This window comes from Sinohyriopsis cumingii, chromosome 7 (genome assembly GCF_028554795.1).
Source record: "Sinohyriopsis cumingii isolate HCF-2022 chromosome 7, ASM2855479v2, whole genome shotgun sequence".
Taxonomy (NCBI): Eukaryota; Metazoa; Mollusca; class Bivalvia; order Unionida; family Unionidae; genus Sinohyriopsis; species Sinohyriopsis cumingii.
Genome location: NC_142967.1, coordinates 62,989,482 through 63,007,411, shown reverse-complemented (window position 1 = coordinate 63,007,411; position 17,930 = coordinate 62,989,482). Strand labels below are relative to the sequence as shown.

General features: G+C 33.5%; 1 protein-coding gene across 1 annotated transcript; it reads right to left on the bottom strand.

The window, feature by feature from the left end:
• Positions 1-509: 509 nt before the first annotated feature.
• Positions 510-16,595, bottom strand: LOC149795387 (homeobox protein Nkx-6.2-like). Its single transcript, XM_089964085.1, has 3 exons — positions 15,602-16,595; positions 10,072-10,244; positions 510-1,126 (listed from the first exon to the last, which is right to left on the bottom strand). The coding sequence occupies exons 1-3, from the start codon at positions 16,092-16,094 to the stop codon at positions 971-973; spliced, it is 822 nt and encodes a 273-aa protein (XP_089820211.1). The 5' UTR covers positions 16,095-16,595; the 3' UTR covers positions 510-970.
• Positions 16,596-17,930: the final 1,335 nt, after the last annotated feature.

Sequence of the window (17,930 nt, the reverse complement as noted above, 5' to 3'; positions counted from 1 at the left end):
AAGAAGGAATTGACCATCTATAGTTTCATCTTGTTTATATCGATTAATAATATATCAGAACAGTGTATCGATTCGGAATATATCATAACGTTTAAACGGTCAAGAATAGATAAGAAAATGTTATCGCTCAAGTATAGACCAGAACATTGTATCGATCAAGAATATATCAGCATATTTTATCGATCAATAATATATCGCAGCACATCTACGTATGTTATGTTGCTCTTTCTAACAAGAAATCTCTTTTTTATAATAAAAAACAACAGCTCAGCTTTCAAATTCTGGCAACAACACGCATTAGTAAGTTAAGCACAACGTCCTCTAAGTACACAAACAGCTTACTATCTTTGTACGACGTCACAGGAACCAGTGTCCATGTAACCATGATATATATATCTATATATATATATATATATCTATATCTATATATATATATATATATATATATATATATATATATATATATATATATATATATATATATATATATATATATATATAATCCCGTGACTAGAGACTTATATGATAATAATATCCTTTTTAGGTGAGTATTCTTGTAGTTAACATGTCATAAACAAGAACCCACATTCTTTGGTCACTCTCCATATTGTTCCAACTGTTAAAGACTTGCTGTATTTTAGGTATTTCAAACTTCTGTGTTAGGAGACAGCACTCTTTAAAATGTTCGTCAACAAGATTTAATAGCAGATATGCAGTATCGCCATTATCTAATTGGATCCAAGCACCAGTCTAAAAAAACAAAAAGACAAATATCTATTTCTTTTATAAATAAATGATGACGCACAATTTTTGTTAGAAACATTATCTCTGCTCTACGGAGAATAATTTAACATTTCACTAAACGTTCTTCTCAGTTTTCTCCATCTTGTCAGCACGATAACATCATGCAAAGTGGCATGTTGAATGTCAGTCGAATGAGGTCCTTTGGCTTATATCTTTATATACGTCATCAGCTTTCAGACGCTGACGCCGTCGCATCCTCTTCATTTTCTGATGTCAATTCCCCATCTTCCATATCCTCGGCAAATTCTTGTTTTTTTTTGGCCGAAGCCATTTCAGCCGCATGCTTCTTCCGCCATTTTGTCCTACGATTCTGGAACCAGACCTGGAAGGAAAAATGTATATAATGGAAAATTAGCACCAGTAAAAAAGAAAAAGAAGGAGACGATGAAGAAGTGGTAGTTGATGATGTTACTGCGGCTACTGCTGATTATGACAGCAACGTTAGTAATATCTCTGACGTAATTTTAGAAATGAAATTTCAAATGTGCGCATCTTTTATTTGATAAAAAGTAATATTACAGTTTTGGGAAAGATCAGAGAAAATTTAACTTCCTGATTCATATACACAACAGGCCAAACACTACGCGCATTAATGAGTTGCGGTTACTGTGGTAACCTGACTTCACATCACAGCATGTCTTGGGTATAAAGCTACAGTTTTGTGACTCCCAGCACCTGCATTCAATGATAAGAAATTTCCATTGTGTCTTTAAGACACTTAGATCGTGACCAGAATGAACTTTCTGAAACATTATGCAAATTATGTTCCTTTCAATACCCAGTTTTCCATGCCACCTGAACGATAAATGACAATGATGAGTGGTCGGGATTAACTGTTCACAATAGCTCTACCTTGAATACCAAAGGTAACAATGAATTGCCGTTTTAACTTTCGACGCTAAAAGAGCAAAATTGAGCACGATTAAAGGGAACGTCCATGAAGGTTTTCACCTGTTATATATATATATATTTTATAATTTATATATATATATATATATATATATATATATATATATATATATATATATATATATATATATATATATATATATATATATATATATATATATACAGGAAATGTATAAAACCCACGTGCTCGTGACAATAAATTTGTGCACACTTTTGAAACTTGACCGTATCTACTTTGTTTTAAATCTCAACAAAATGTATATATGATGTGAAACAATGAAAGTCGCTTTATGCCCATTGCAGTGTTAAATACACTGGTTGTGGTTGTAAATACACTACAACTCAGAAAGTTGTTTGAGATAAATATTTTCATGAACTGAAAGCTTCAACTACACGTAAAAGTCGACTTATGTTTGCTTCCAATTCGACCACGCTTTTCGTTCTGGAGACTCAAGTTTGTGACGATTTCCGACAGCAATAAAGTAAAACGATGACGCTGTAACCTACAACTATCAGTTGACTACAGATAAATCATGCTTTATTTTGGGGCGAAAATGAAAACTATGTGTTCTTATTTTGAACTCAATGCCAGGAATCGCTGACAATTAAGTTTGTTATGTTCAGAATGGAAATACTGTAATCCCTAGAATCTACTGTAAAACCTATTTAGCCACTGTAAACAAACAGACCTTATGACGTCACAGGCAGTCTCTAATGCCGGCCGATTCGAGAATGATAAAAATGTACTTTGAAATACTTTTATTTCGTATAGATACAATCAACAAGATACATTCTGGTGTGATATATAATAACTGAATAAATAAAATGAAACGCCGACTTTCCGTTTAAGTTGTACTCGGCCATGTTAGAGTCCAGTGTAATGACTGGTTACATTTCATTCCTTGCTCACTTGTCATAATGATCACACGACGTAATGATAAAAGACAATATTTTGGAGTACATTAAAACTTGACTTATTAAAACACTGTTGGGATCTAAATCTTCCGCCGTTATATGAAGATGGCCAGTATAAAAGCTGTCTGATTTATGTTTAAACTATCTTGGAATCAAAACATGTAGCCATATTTCATTGGAAGCTTGGTTACAAATTTTATACAATGCTTTCCCAAATATATTGAGAAAAAGGTCACATATGTCACTTCCCAGTGGAATCTTTGTATGATCATGAAAATTCAAAGTAAAATATATTTGCGAACTTGTATGGTAAGGCCAAACAAAATCTTCTGGCAATAGAAATGAAAACATAAAGAAAACTCTAGTGGCAAGAAAAAGGAAACAATGAGGAGCAATCAGGCGGCAAACGTAAAGAAAAGATAAGGTAAATCTTGTGCCAATATTAAGGTAAAGTTTTACCATTTAGTCATGTCACTTGCGTAATAATATTGAATGCATTACACGAGCATCCATTTTCAACGAAAATGGGCTTTAAAAATCGATTTTGAAAATCAGAAGAACAAAATTTGAGAGGTGACATAATTTGCTTTGCGATAGTATCACACTAGCTTTTAGCGCAACCTTTTTAAATAAAGTCCACAGCTTTATCTGGATATTGACATTCATTCTACACTACTTTATTTGCCTCCTTACTAATCGATGGGGGGGGGGGGCAGCCTAAGCATACTTATTAAATATTTTAAATTGGAATGAGACTACCAATACCAATAGAGGAATATGTATCGAATTTTCATCGTGGTTTAATCATCAGTTCACAAGACGTAAAGACGTAAAACAATGTCACTTCGTTTAAAGACTAGGGTGAAGTTTTACAAACTTTCCTATAACTTTTGTATTCTGGTTTTACGCCTATATCTCTTCGTCTTCTTAGATAATTATATGTACCATCGTTTTTAGCCAAGAAGCTTCCAATACTGACTTGCAATAGCGCGATTATTGAGAGTGACAGTAATCAAACACTACTGTTGAGTCAATTATCAAATGTCAAGAACAACTCCTTGCCACTGTTATTCTAGCCATCGTACTTTAGGAGAGGCCTACGCAATGAATGGCCAAACGTGCGCCGTTTAAATAAGTCACTTGAAAATGAAAGGATTTAGTATCTTACTAAGACAAGATAACTCATGAAAGGATCAAAGTCACCGAAATCAGGGCTACTCTTTTCTTTAAGGTACGCGTCTTACGAAAACATGCGCTGGTGATGTTACTACGGGTGGCTGAGATAAGGTGGTTGTGAAGTGTGGTTACTTGTGATTGGGAATGATAGAGAGTGTTTGATAATTCTACGGTAGAGGGTATTTGAGGATTGGAATTTAATCAACGTGAATTCATGGGATTATTTGTATCTACTTTATTCTCAATAGAATTACCCTTTGAAGACAACGAGACCACGTCGTCACACAGGTGTCAGTTGTATACGGCAGCAGCATAAGTAATCATTTTGTCGGTAAACTTTGATAAATTGAGTGAACTTAATGTCCACTTTCAATGACCTTAATATAAACATTTTAATAATGACAAAACTTTCAAAGAACGAATTCATTATATAAAGGTTACATTCTATATGTATACCGTGACTGGCGATTTAATCGAGGATAGTGCCAATAGCTGTACTCCATATTCAATTTCCTTGATGCAATATATTTTTGAGGATATTGGCAATAGCTTTACTCCATATGCAATCACCTTGATGCGATATGGTATTTTTGAGGATAGTGGCAATAGCTAAACTCCATATCCTTGATGCGATATATTTTTGAGGATAGTAGCAACAGCTATATTCTATATTCAGTCACTTTGGTGTGATATGCTGTACTTTTTGGGATAGTGGCAATAGTTATATTTCATTCTTAGATTATTCTACCACAAAGACATGTTTAGCTCAATTCACGATGTGACCAACTAAAGAGGATTGATGACTTCAAACTGTTTGTGATGATTGTTTGAGGCAAACGGAATACAAGTACTTAACAAATGAGTTTCAACTACAATTTAACAATGCTATTTATGTCAAGAAGCAAATTTACCTCATGGAAACGCAAAAGATATGTGAATTTCTTAGAATGAAGGTATTTTTCATAAGATTACAAATCTTTGCTTGTTAATTTTCACCCATAATGAAATTCAATGTACTTGGTATTACTGCTTCCCGAGTAGACTCAGCTGCGGAATTTTTCATAAGCTGAACAAGCCACAGTTTAGGGCCTTACGGTCTGGAGTGGCCTCTCAAAATTTAGAATCTTTGTACATCCTTATTCTCTGTTAACACTTACCAAATAAGGCCTCTGACGCTTCTCATAGTTTAGGGCCTCATCATGTCCCTGAGTTTGCTCTAACGTGCTTGAAGATACTGACTTTTGCATTTTCAGCATTGAAATCCACAACAAAAAATGTATAGATTGAAAGGAGCAATATGAACAGATTGTAATATAACAATATTGTTAAACTGTTCATTATTAAATCGACGGACAGACCATACCTATTTCATGTTGTTTCCCTCGTACCTGTATATATATATATTGTACTTTGTAAAGCTCAAGAAACATGTATAGAATGTGTTCCTGCAAAGACTATATTTATCTGAGTGAAGAAATTCCACTTCCATCTTTTAAAAATAATATATGCATGTTAGTTAGTCTTAAATGCTTTACAAACTCAGATTTGTTAAATTATATATAAAAATGACTAAGTAAAAATGTTTCCTATTTTATTCACTTGTTTTCTGGGTTTCTTTCGTTAATCGATGATTAAGTTTTGTACCGTGAAAGACAAAAATATGTTCATATTGACCACGAAAATACACTCATCAATTTAATAATTTAATATTAACCAAACCATACATAATTCTTCTCATAAATATTGTATCATCTGTTGTTTCCCGCCCGGGTTTCAATCAATATGACATGGTTTTCTGTGGCGACTAATTGCCTGTTTTATCAGCAGTTTGTATTTGTTGTTTGGTCCAGACACGAATTTATACAATATTACTTTAAAAACATACTGAAAAATCGAAAGTCATCAGAGAAAGGCAAGATTTTGTGGGAACTCTAGCGTGAACATGACTTGCTCGATGATAATAATAACATCAATGAAGATTACCGTACGAATCCAAGAGAAGATCGCACTTACGTACAAGGTTATGCAAACCAAATAAAATGCAAGTGAATGCCAATAAAAAAAATATAAAAACTACAAAATAAAATTATTAACGGACATTCTTTTAGACCGTATAAAAAATTTTAAAGTAAAAAAAATAGACAGACTGCCAGAATGTGCAAGCTTTTTACGGATTTTTTACGGTGTAGCATTCCGACAGCTGGATAAGGTAGCATGTCTGCGCCGTAGGAAAGTGTTTTGCCCAATCCTCTTATGGTGAAATATCGACACGGCTCTATTAGAGATGATAGAGTAGTTGGTAACAGGTCAAAAGACATGACAAACAATATGTCGGAATATTAGAGGATAACCCTGTCGACACCTTCTGTTTTTCCACAATATCGATTGCTTTCACGTTCTGAATCGTTTTTCTTTGTTATGACAAAGACATTTTACAAAACATATGGGCAGTCTGCCACTCTTTCCTCTTTCTTTTATTGTCCTCAAAATTTAACAATGTTGTTTGATTTTGATTGCATCTGTGTATTTACTTCCAATATTAGATTGATTGAAACTTGCAAGAGAAGACATATATAGAAAGAAAGACTTGGCGCAAGTCCATCCTTTAAGAAATCTGCAGACTTAGAAAAAATTAGTTTAAGGAAAAAAAACTAACAGCGGCACTTTTCATATTAACGTTTATATTTCTACCTCTACCCAGACGAAATTACCTTTTTATCCACTGTATCCCATGATATAGTGAAATCAGATGGGTAACTGATGATTGTTTCATGGATGTGGTTTTTGGGAGTGTGTGTGTTTTTTTTTTAAAAAAACTGTTTTTGGTGGGTTTTTTGTCTTCATCCTTTTAAATTTCACTCCTCCTTAAATACAAAGTGTCTCTGTAGGTAATACAGTACTAATTTTGAAACTATTGCTTGTAATTATTATACAGTAGAATCTTATTATCGTTTAAAATTCATGGCCATTTACAAAATTATACAATTTTACAACGTGTTATTTTCCCCAAATATTGCAACAACGAAACCGAAGTATTTCGATAACATTTTGTTTTTAAAAAGTAACGTACACGATGTAAATATACATTGTTTTAGAAACTAAAGCTGATTTTAAGTGTTTACTTCAGCTAAAACCTCTAACTTTAAACTGTTGTAACTGAGAAATTTCTTTCATGGTGTTTCTTAAGCAAAAATTCCAGTTGAAGTAACACAGCATGTGTAAACTTTTATTTATTTATAATTTACAATCATATTCATCTTTTGTTTTTAACATGTTTATATTAAACGTTGCTTGTAAAGGACTCGAACAGGGAGATGTTTTATGTTTTAAAATGTCTGAAATATTAATTTCAGCATCAATAAGGTATTATTATTTACATTGGCTACACAAGTCAGTATTGTGTATGAAGCGAGCAAAACACTATTTTCTTATTCTTAAGTCTTCCAGTGTTCTCGGTCGTATGCATTGGATGATGTGATAGACAGGGTTAGACCTGGCCGTCATCATTAGCATGAGCCGGATTTCGCGGTCACCTCTCGCGAGACTTGAGGTCACAAACAAAGCGACGACTGCTTGCTGAGTGCCAAATCATCCAAATGTTCACACCATTTGCGAGACGAAACCTCTTTCAGTCGACACGATATTAAAATTTGGTATTAGATTTTCTTCAATTACTTTCAGACCTTCAAAAATAACAGCTCTTTCAGTAGAGTGTACATAAAATAAATTTAGTTGTATGTCATCCATCAATTATTAATTTACGTCTTCAATGTAGTCAGAGGACTCAAATAAACAAACGATGGAAATTATAACACATTGAAATATTATAACTGATCATGCTATGGTATAATTAAAACGATTCAAAAAAATGGGCCCATAAGACATAAACACCCACTGTTTGGCTTATTTTTAGGGGGTGGGATGGAGAGGGAGTAGGAAATATTTTGTTTGAAACAAGCTTCATATCTATCCCGGTTTGTGGGCATTTAAGCATGTAACGTTTACATATAAATTACGATAAAATATAGAATACTAATTTTATTAATAATGGAAAACGACGCTTCAGTACGTTTATTTTACATTATTTAGTGTAATAATTTTATTTTGTGTAACTACCATTTTCTCATTAAATTGTAAAAATTTCTATAAATAAATTATTTCAGACGTGAATCTATAAAATTATTGTACTTTAATTTGTCTTGATACAGCAATCAGATCCATAGATTCATTTTCGTAATTAAAAAGAAAACTTTTTTAAGTATATTATATTTATTTCTGTGTAAATTCCTTAAAGGGACTACATTATTTTGTGATCATAAAAATGGTTGACTGCAAATCTTACTAAAGTTTTAATATGTTCGAATAAATATTACTTTCGGCATTTATTCATTGTGATTGTCTTGAAGGAAAAAAATTGCGATTACTAAATAGGTTTTTAGGAGCCGTAAACTTAAGTTGATATTGAAAGAAAGAAACATATAGACAAAAATTAATTGTTACACTTAGTAATAATTTGTTTCTTTAGCTGCTACAACAATTATATTTTATTTTGGCTTTTTTTCCTTCTAATTCAGCGTTATTTTTGAAGCATCGACTAAAATATATATGAATGTTTGTCATCAATAACATTAAACAAAGCTGAATTATTCAGACATGAAAAATATTTTTAACACTAAAATGACTGCCCGTATTAATAACGCGTACCTGACAAATACGAGTATAAAACCTTAGAATGGATTAAATGCCCGTTTAAAATTCAGAACTGTAATTTTAGTAACGTGAATTTCAGCGTACGATACGAATACGAGACATTTCTGAAATTCGAAACCTCATACTCCGAAGCTCGTTAAGAGCGCAGAAATATGCACCATTTAAAACAAAGAAAAAGAAAACAAATCAACAACAATACGGTGCAAGAAGCTGTCATTTTCATGCTCAAATAATTTAAAACAAGAATTCTAATTTGAGCGAAATAAATATCCTGGTGTACGATCAATTTATCTACACTAAAAGGTAAAATTCGTTTTTAAAAACCTCGAAATTTTAAGGACTTCACTTGAGTTCCTCTCTTTCAAGAAATATCACACTACCTTTAAGAAAGGATTTCTTTTGAATTTATATTATATTCCTTTTCTGATTATTACAGATTGCCATTTTTCTTTCTTTTTTATACTTTCTTTTATATAATTATATTATGTTACATTTTTTTATTTAATGTATACAGTGTTGAGCACTTAAACACACAAATTAACAACACAAACAATATATCTTTAACACAGTCGTATGGTACTCTCTCAGATAGAACGACCTGTGAACCGCATAAACCCAGATCTGCCGTGTCATGATCCGCCTACAGATCTGGGTCTAAGCAGGTTTTTTATAGGAGTAAGCAAGTGAACAAACAATATAGAGGCGACGGCATATCAGGTTCTATGTTATTTACAGCTGAACCTTGACCTGTAAGCGAGTACAAGAGGATACATCCATAGAGAGGCAGGTAGGCTGAGGTTGTAGATTACATATAACCTTACATACAAAAAGGTTTTACATTGCAACCTTGTGTTAAAAACTGGTTTGTCGTAAAAATTGATCTTGTTACGAAGTAAACGTGTTAGAAGTTGACTATTAGAACGCAATCGTTTTGAGAAGAAGACAAAATTCCCTCTAAATTATACCTCCTTTAAGATCTTTGACGAACAAAACTGACTAATTTCACTCTTGCTTATATTTATTCAGTCTGTGTTTCGCTTTCTTGATAAATCGATTGATATTTTGGGAGACATATCACATTGAGCTGTCTCTTGGCATTTATAAAAACTGCAAACTTTCGGATTCGTCCTCATTTCCTTCTTAATAACAATAAAAAAAGGTTGTTGCATAAATCACCAGGGACGAATAAATAAGATAAGGAACGACACAATTCATCCGTCTGAAAGTACACTGAAATGCATTGGTGCCGGAAAAGTTAACCAACAATAAGATAGCCAAATATTCACATACACCAATTCATTAATTGACAAGTCACCAATCTACAGGTGCACATGCTTTCTCTATAATATATCATTCTTTTTAAATTGAATATTTTTGTTTCAAATTATTCTCTTCAAAAATGATATTCGACCCATACTGATAACAATAATAAGACAAACAGACAGAGTCACAAACAGAGAAATGGTTGGACGCCTGGATGGCTATCTGTCTGAACGGATACATTCATACAGACAGACAGATTGAATTACAGATTGAAAGATGTAGGGATATACTGACCTTGACCTGACTTTCCGTCATTCCAAGAGCGTAAGCCAATCGTGCTCTTTCCGGTCCGGCGAGGTATTTAGTTTGCTCAAACATTTTTTCTAGGGCGTAGATTTGGTGTCCGGAGAAAGTGGGGCGGGTGTGCTTCTTCTTTCCATCCTTGTCAATAATTACACCACTCTGGACTATAATAATAATAATAATAATAATAATAATAATAATAATAATAATAATAATAATAATAATAATAAATATTAGTAGTAGTAGTAATAGTAGTAGTAACTCAAAGGTATATTTAACATGAGCTCTTGTTGGGCGGCATAACTACATATTTCTTTGTCTTTTTTAGTTGCGTTTAGCTCAACACAAACACACACACACACACCCAGATCCCCTACATATCATGTCCCTCCGGGAAATCGTGCATATAAATCATTATTTTTCATGAAATATAAGTACTGTTTGGAGAGGATCTCTCTATAATATTAAGGATTTTACCCTGGTGGAGCAAACTTACAAGCATAAAAATTATTAAAGTATTTAACATTTTGTATATGGTTCTAAACATATACTGATGATATTTTGCTGTATTTTAAATATTTATAGCCGTGTTTGATTTGGTTTCCTTTTGTACTAAATTGTACATTTTTAGAAGGGTGAAACTTTCTAAACTTTTGTGCAGTTCATGTTCGAGCCTGGCCTTTAGTTGACACTATATGAAAGCTTTTGTGCTCATAAGCCGTAAAACACTACAACATACATCTATAAGCACGCATCAAAGTTTGTTTATTTACACACAAACCCGCATTTGTGTTTTGTTCTGAGCCAACGAAAAGAATGAATGTGATATGGGGTAGGGATACGTCGAGGTAGTCAGGCCTGGGCGTACGTATTCATAAGCCATATAAATCTTTCCACCAACTTACAACCAAACAAGAGTGCGGTTTTTGTATTAATTTCAAAGACCATTTTTTACACTTTCTCAATAATTTTTACTTTACTGTATGAATGAAATCAAAACGAATCTAGATTTACTAAATTCTAGTAACTACATCAACGCGCGGACGTAAAGACAGATTACGTAGTTCGAATCTGAGAGTATGATTTGGAAATACAAATTAAATAGCTGTATCGAACGTCAGGTCATGCAAGTAAAATTAAAGGGGTATTAATTAAGTTCATTATCAGTCACTTAATTGCAATTAGTACTTTGTGTAGTTCTTGATAGCATAAGTATTATTGTTAATAAATAAACAGACAATGAATTATCCGGGATATAATCAGTGGCTACGTTTTATAATAAGAAATACATTACACTTCCTGCTACTCGTTGTAGGTCAAAAATAATCAGATTACCAGCTCGTCATCAGAGTTCAAACAAATAAGACGCCATATCCAAAAGTTTGGATAATAATTCTAAAAGAATCCTTAATCATGTTAAGTTGTGTGTGTGTGTGATTTGGATTTTAAACGTAGCTTTAACAATATTTCAGCCATATCGCTACTGGGAAATCATGACGCAGACATGTACCAAGATGTCCCACCCAATCACATTATCCTGACATCAGACCAACCTGTTCTAACACTAACCTCTTAACGCTCGCCAAGCGAGGCAGCTGTAAGTACCATTTTTTAAATAAGTCTTTGGTATGACTCAGCCGGGGGATCGAACCCATGACCTCTCGCATCCGAGGCGGACGCTCTAACAACTAGGCCACCGGAGCGGCGTGTAAATTTGTATAAATTCAATGTTTTCTTCCGTGCCTTATTTGTCTCTGTTTCGTACGTTTGCCCTTGACAAAGACTAATTGAGAAACAAAAGTGGTTAAGCTAGTTAAAAAAATAGTTTTTGACTAGTATGTGTATGCATGCATGTATGTATGTATGTATGTATGTAATGTGTGTGTGTGTGTGTGTGTGTGTGTGTGTGTGTGTGTGTGATGTATTTTTCCCAACTGATGCCATATTAAGGTGTCAGAGGTCTGAGCTGTAATATACAATCACAGTCAATGCCATGAGTTTCAGATCGGGTTAGCCATAGATTCAATATGGCTGCAAGCTGTGGTTGTGTGACAGTTACAATTTACCGCCCTTCCCGACAATTTTCACACCATGTCGCCTTATTAGCAATTCTCCCGCCAAATTAACCCAGGAATTGTTCTATTGATACATCACGTTAATCTCTGCTCTTCCTCGCCACCTCTTGCAGGGATGTTATCATGCGATAATTGGTTTGATGACGAGATTTGTAATAGCTGCTGTAAATACGTCAGCCATTTCCAGGCCCCTCGCTGAGGCCATTCATGACCCTTTATTGCAGGTATTCATCTGGGGACCAGGGATACAGATGCTGTACCCTGACACCGGAGTCTGGGCAACCCAGTAATATGGGAAAGGTTCATAATTACAAGTTGTTCCAGCTTGAATCGCTTAGTGATACTCAAACACTTTACTGTCCTAAGAAACTTCTTGTGGAGGTCTTGTTAGCATTTAAAGAAAAAGCAGGTAGAGCTGCCATTGCTCAGGATTTGGTGTGATTTGCCATATAATTAAACGATACATTTTCACATAGTTTTGTCATTGAGTACGCTCTCTCTCTCTCTCTCTCTCTCTCTCTCTCTCTCTCTCTCTCTCTCTCTCTCTCTCTCTCTCTCTATATATATATATATATATATATATATATATATATATATATATATATATATATATATATATATATATGCAGTTATGGTGCGGGGGGGGGACAGAAGTTTCACTTTTTAAATTGTGTAAATTCAGAACTTTGCGTTGGTAAGAGAAAAGAAAGAAGTAGTGACTGCAGCTGACTTTTGCACTCACATTTCTTATTCCCGGTCATTAGGCATAATTTGGTTATATTTTACATGATAAACATTGTGACAAACAGTTAAAACTAAACTTTAAAGTGACAAGCAAACCCCCAAATTGTCTTTTTTTGTACAATGTATTCATTTTAATACTTGTCATTGTCGAAAAAGTTGTCGTTGTTGGTGTTGATGTTTTTGTAGAGTTTAACGCCATTTTTCAGCACACGATAGGTTATACATGGCGGCCAATATTAATGGTGGAGGAAGAACCCGGGAAAATCCCAGAAAGAACCACCGACCCACGAGAAGCTACTGGCAAGCTTTCTCACATACCCACACTGGCTGAATCCGAGACTCGAACCCATTGTCGAAAAAGAACGAAGAGTGTGTGATCTTGCATGTCCGTCAAGGTGTGCGTGCGTGTATAATGCGCAACCTTTCATTTACAGTTTTAAACTTCTAAATTTGGATTTTGATGTGAAATGTTACTATAACCTATGCATATCAATCGTTGGTTTATAATCTACCCCAAGTGGCGGACTATGGGGTTGGGGAAGGTTTTATGGGTGGGTGGGGAAGGACCACGAGACTTTGACAGAAAATGTTAGTTTAATCTCTAGGTTCAGAATTTTAATTGACAGAGTGCTGAGGGTCAAAAAAAGATAATATGAAACGCACCTGCTAGTCTGAATAGCCATGTTTGCCTACATTATCCATATAAACCTATATATATTAACCTCATCTCAGTTTCATATACGAACGAAACAGCAACAGTTTTATTGGAAGAAAGAAAAAATCTGTATCGTGGATTACAACATAGACATAAAAATAATCTAACTAATTATTTCTTAATAGTGAACCATCTAAATAATATTTTCAAGGTATTGTCGTATATTATACTTGTATTTATTTCTGTGTTAATTATGAACATGCTTTTCATTTTTGTTTAAAAAGACCAAAAAAGCTTCACATTTTATATTTAGCTGGTAACTTTCCTTTGAAATCCTTATGAACAAAAGTAAAACAAATAATTGAATAACATAAATTTATATTTTGCAGACTTCATTGAAATGTAGATGCAAAAAATGTATTTTTTATTTTTTTTATTTATTTATTTAAAGGAGCTGGGATGGTATATTACTACTACTACGAAATAATTGACGTGGTAATGATGTGACTAATGTGGTTTTTTTAAATAATAAAAAAACAATATTAAAGAAGATATACATTTATTAATTTACCTTTTACAATCATTACTTCATTCATTTCTTTATTATTTAATTGTGTTATTAATTTACTTATCTGTATGTTTATACATTTATTATTCGTTATCTGTTTGTATTGAATGTTTGGAAATTCAAATAGAATATTTTTGCATTAATAATAATAATAATAATAATAATAATAATAATAATAATAATAATAATAATAATAATAATAAATATAATAATAATAAATATAATAATAATATGTGGTAGTAGTAGTAGAAGTAGAGTAATAGTAGTAGCGATGATGATGATGATGTCACATCCTCACTGCCACCACGCCAACAATAATTGTACACTTATCACTATTCAGCTTTGACCAGATGGATGCAAAGTTTTAGAATCCATGTAAAAATCAGAACTATATTGTCAAATATTTTTTACATGAAAACACGTGTCATTTTTGTTTTGGGTTTGTTGGGGGGTGGGGTGGGAGGGGTCAATGCTATAAGTAAGAAGAATTAATTTCGGACAGCCAAAATGTCTTTGTTATGTTGGCAAAGAAGAAAATTATCATTTAAATTTACTTCATATCACAGGTTCTGTTTTTAAAAAATACACTGCTACGGTCTTGTATATTAAATAATTGAAATCAATCCGTTAGTCTCTATATTTGAAGCATACAACAAAATCAATAAAAATTTCTTTTGCTCAGTTTTTCATTGTTTTAAAGAAGAAAAAAACCCGCTGAATTGGCACAAATCAGATGAGAAAAATATTGAAAGATTTTCCAAACACAATAGAAAGAAAATAATGTCCCGTGCTTGGAAATTTGAATTGGCCGGTCAACATTAATATTTACAAATTATTCCACTCGTAATGTAAATTATCTACATTAGTAAAACAATTACGTATCTATATATTTGAATTAATACATTTATTCTTCGTGTCATAAGTATTACATGAGCGAATTACATGTACTTTCATAAAAGAAATCCAAAACGAACAAGGCAAACAAGGTAGAGCCTTTATTTGCGGAAATAAGATATGTTCACCTATAATTAATTGACACGTCCATCTTGAAGGATAAGACTTTTTACAGGTAAGCATTTTAATGGGCATTTCTATCAAACATGAATTAAAAATAAATAAAAAACAACAAACTAAAGTAATAATTTCTGTGAAACAATTGATTTTGGGAAATAAGTATTTCCAGGATTGTTTACGATGTTCAGATGCGTCCTAATTTTATACAAGAGGATAATATTTGGGATGAAATATGAGTAAAAGCCCCCCCCCCCCCCATCAGACTGGATAATTAAATATTTTTCTGTTTGAAATATATATACTTTAACGTATTTCATCCTCTTTATCGTGTTTACGTTTCGAGATGGAGAATTTATACTTAAAAATTCAAAATACCTGATAATAAACTAAATTTTGTAAATAAGTATCTTAAAAAATATAAGATAAAATAGACATTTTTTACAAAGTACATATTACTAACGTTACCTGGTTGTCTCCAAACGGGTCCATTGATGACTCCTGGCCAGTAGATAGGCGGCCGGCCAGGAAGTTCTGCCAGTTTGGAGAATCTAACTTGCTGGTTGAGATACATTCCACTTAGTTGGGACAGTCCTAAGGAATTGTGAATATTGGCCCTGCTTAAAATGTCCGAAATACCGTGTGGAGTCGCAGATTTTGACATTGCTAAACCCAACTGCCTTAATGTTTCCTGTGAATAACCAACACAGTTTGTCGTCTGAGACATTAGTCCATCACTTGTCCCCACCCTCGAGGTCCCAGTCCCCGGGGCCTTCATCTCTGTCATGTTGTGTAAAGCCGCAAGAGGCGGACTATTGAAGACGAAGGTAGACTGTCTCTGGTTATTTGCCATATTGCCCATGTTCATGGCCATGTCCATGTTTAAGAAGGATGCCATGGTGGGGCTTGGGGTTTGGTAACCAGCAACGGTGGTACCCTCTCCGGAACAATAGTCCAACATAGTTAGTCTGAGATACTCACCCAAATGGCAGCGATCATACAAAACAATTGATGCAAGCGTCAGTCAAGCGATACAATGTCAAATGTTCTCTTATCTCAATTTATGATAGTCTGTGGGTAATCATGGCAAATTCAACACCAAAACATAACCGTGTTTCTATACCCTTCTATCTGCACTAATTTTGCATACTCCAGATGTCTGGTGAGCATCAAAAATGTGTTTAAAGTCACAAAAACTAACGGGGTAACTTCTTTTTCCTAATTAAAAAAAATAATAAAAAATTCTGATGCGGCCCAATTTGGTCACTGTCTACAACTTGTCACACAAACACAAACAGTCTACTTTTCCACTTCTCTCGTCAGAAACACATTGAAATTAAAGATAGTGGCCCGTTTTCTTACGCCCTTTCCGATAATGTCGGAATTCCAAACAAATTACTAAGTTAGACCTTAAACAATATCAACATAGCCGCTCGCAACCTTGGTACCACGTTTATTTCCACCGTCGAGAGTTTCTTCGTCTCTTTAGTAGAAGGAGAATGACAGCTACGGGCGTACGATCAATGACGAATTTGTTTGGATAAATTGCCTTTTAATTCCCACGCGTGAAGCCATCAGATAAAGCCATTAGAGCTGACAAGAACTATGATTGGTCGCTTGGGGATTTCTCTGCGAAAACGGTGGGTGGAGTCTAGAGCGTACCAATCTCTAAAGCCAAAAGAAATTAGACATGCCTCGGTAAGGAATATCCAAGCCACATATCATTCTAATAGGAATGAAGCATTACCTTTATCCATTTCAATAAATGGGTAAAAAGTTTTCTGAAGAAAAAAACAACAAATATTCGAAGCATTTATTTCAAAAACCAAACCACCAACGGAGATCAGTATTGTCATCGAATGGAAAAATATCGATAGGACATGATGAACTTCAGCGTCACACATTCTGGATAAAGAAATTCATAAACGTAAAGCAAAATGTATCTCCGTCTAAGGTGGCTAATTTAATTTACGAGAAAACTAGTAATTGGAGTTATGGCCCTGGAAAGATCACTCGAGAGGAAAACATGAATCCCACCATTTAGAAAGAAGAACACAACGATCATTCTAGATGAAATTATGATTCCTATCATGTAAAATTATGGACTATCGTATCTTTTTTCTTCTCCCCATGCCATTAATAAATATTTGATTATTTTTACGTGACATTTATTTTGAACAATAGTTTGTTACAAATGAACACCATAATAGCAATCATACATCGGAATTATATGCCAAAAAAAGAGTAAGGTTAAATCTTAATCATTTCGAAAATTAATTGAAAGCAAACATGAAATTGCAATTATTTTAAGCAGTTTGAATATAAATGACTTAATTATAATTGCGATGCTGCATGTTTTGATAGGAAATTCAATTGACTATACTTAATCTCCAAGAGCGGGTTGATTTTTATTTAAGAAAAGACCTTTAGTAAAACATAGTTTGCGTCCACTTCAATAAAGTCCTAAATTGTAATGACTGCATGAATACAAAGACATTATTTATTTCAGCCAATGAGGAATCACTTCGAAACACGCGTATGTAAACACTGTAGCACATTTCCAACATTATTTATTTGGATAACTATTAAAACAATTAAAAAAATTAAACAAAAGTGTTTTATTAATTTAAAGGATGGTTAACAGTTAATTGGGAAATAATGCCAGAAAAGAAAATTAGACTTTTTATCCTTTCACCAAAATCGGCTTTTGTGTTCCAAAGGCAGACTGTACAAAGATTATCATTTGGAAAATTACAATTAAACCGCAATGTCTTATTCAAGGACTTGATATCTGAGC

Coding starts and splice junctions, on each gene's coding strand:
- LOC149795387 (XM_089964085.1), bottom strand. CDS start 16,094: ATGTTGGACTATTGTTCCGGAGAGGGTACCACCGTTGCTGGTTACCAA. Junction 10,245..15,601: donor ACCCGTTTGGAGACAACCAG/GTAACGTTAGTA, acceptor TTATTATTATAG/TCCAGAGTGGTGTAATTATT. Junction 1,127..10,071: donor TGACGGAAAGTCAGGTCAAG/GTCAGTATATCC, acceptor TTTTCCTTCCAG/GTCTGGTTCCAGAATCGTAG.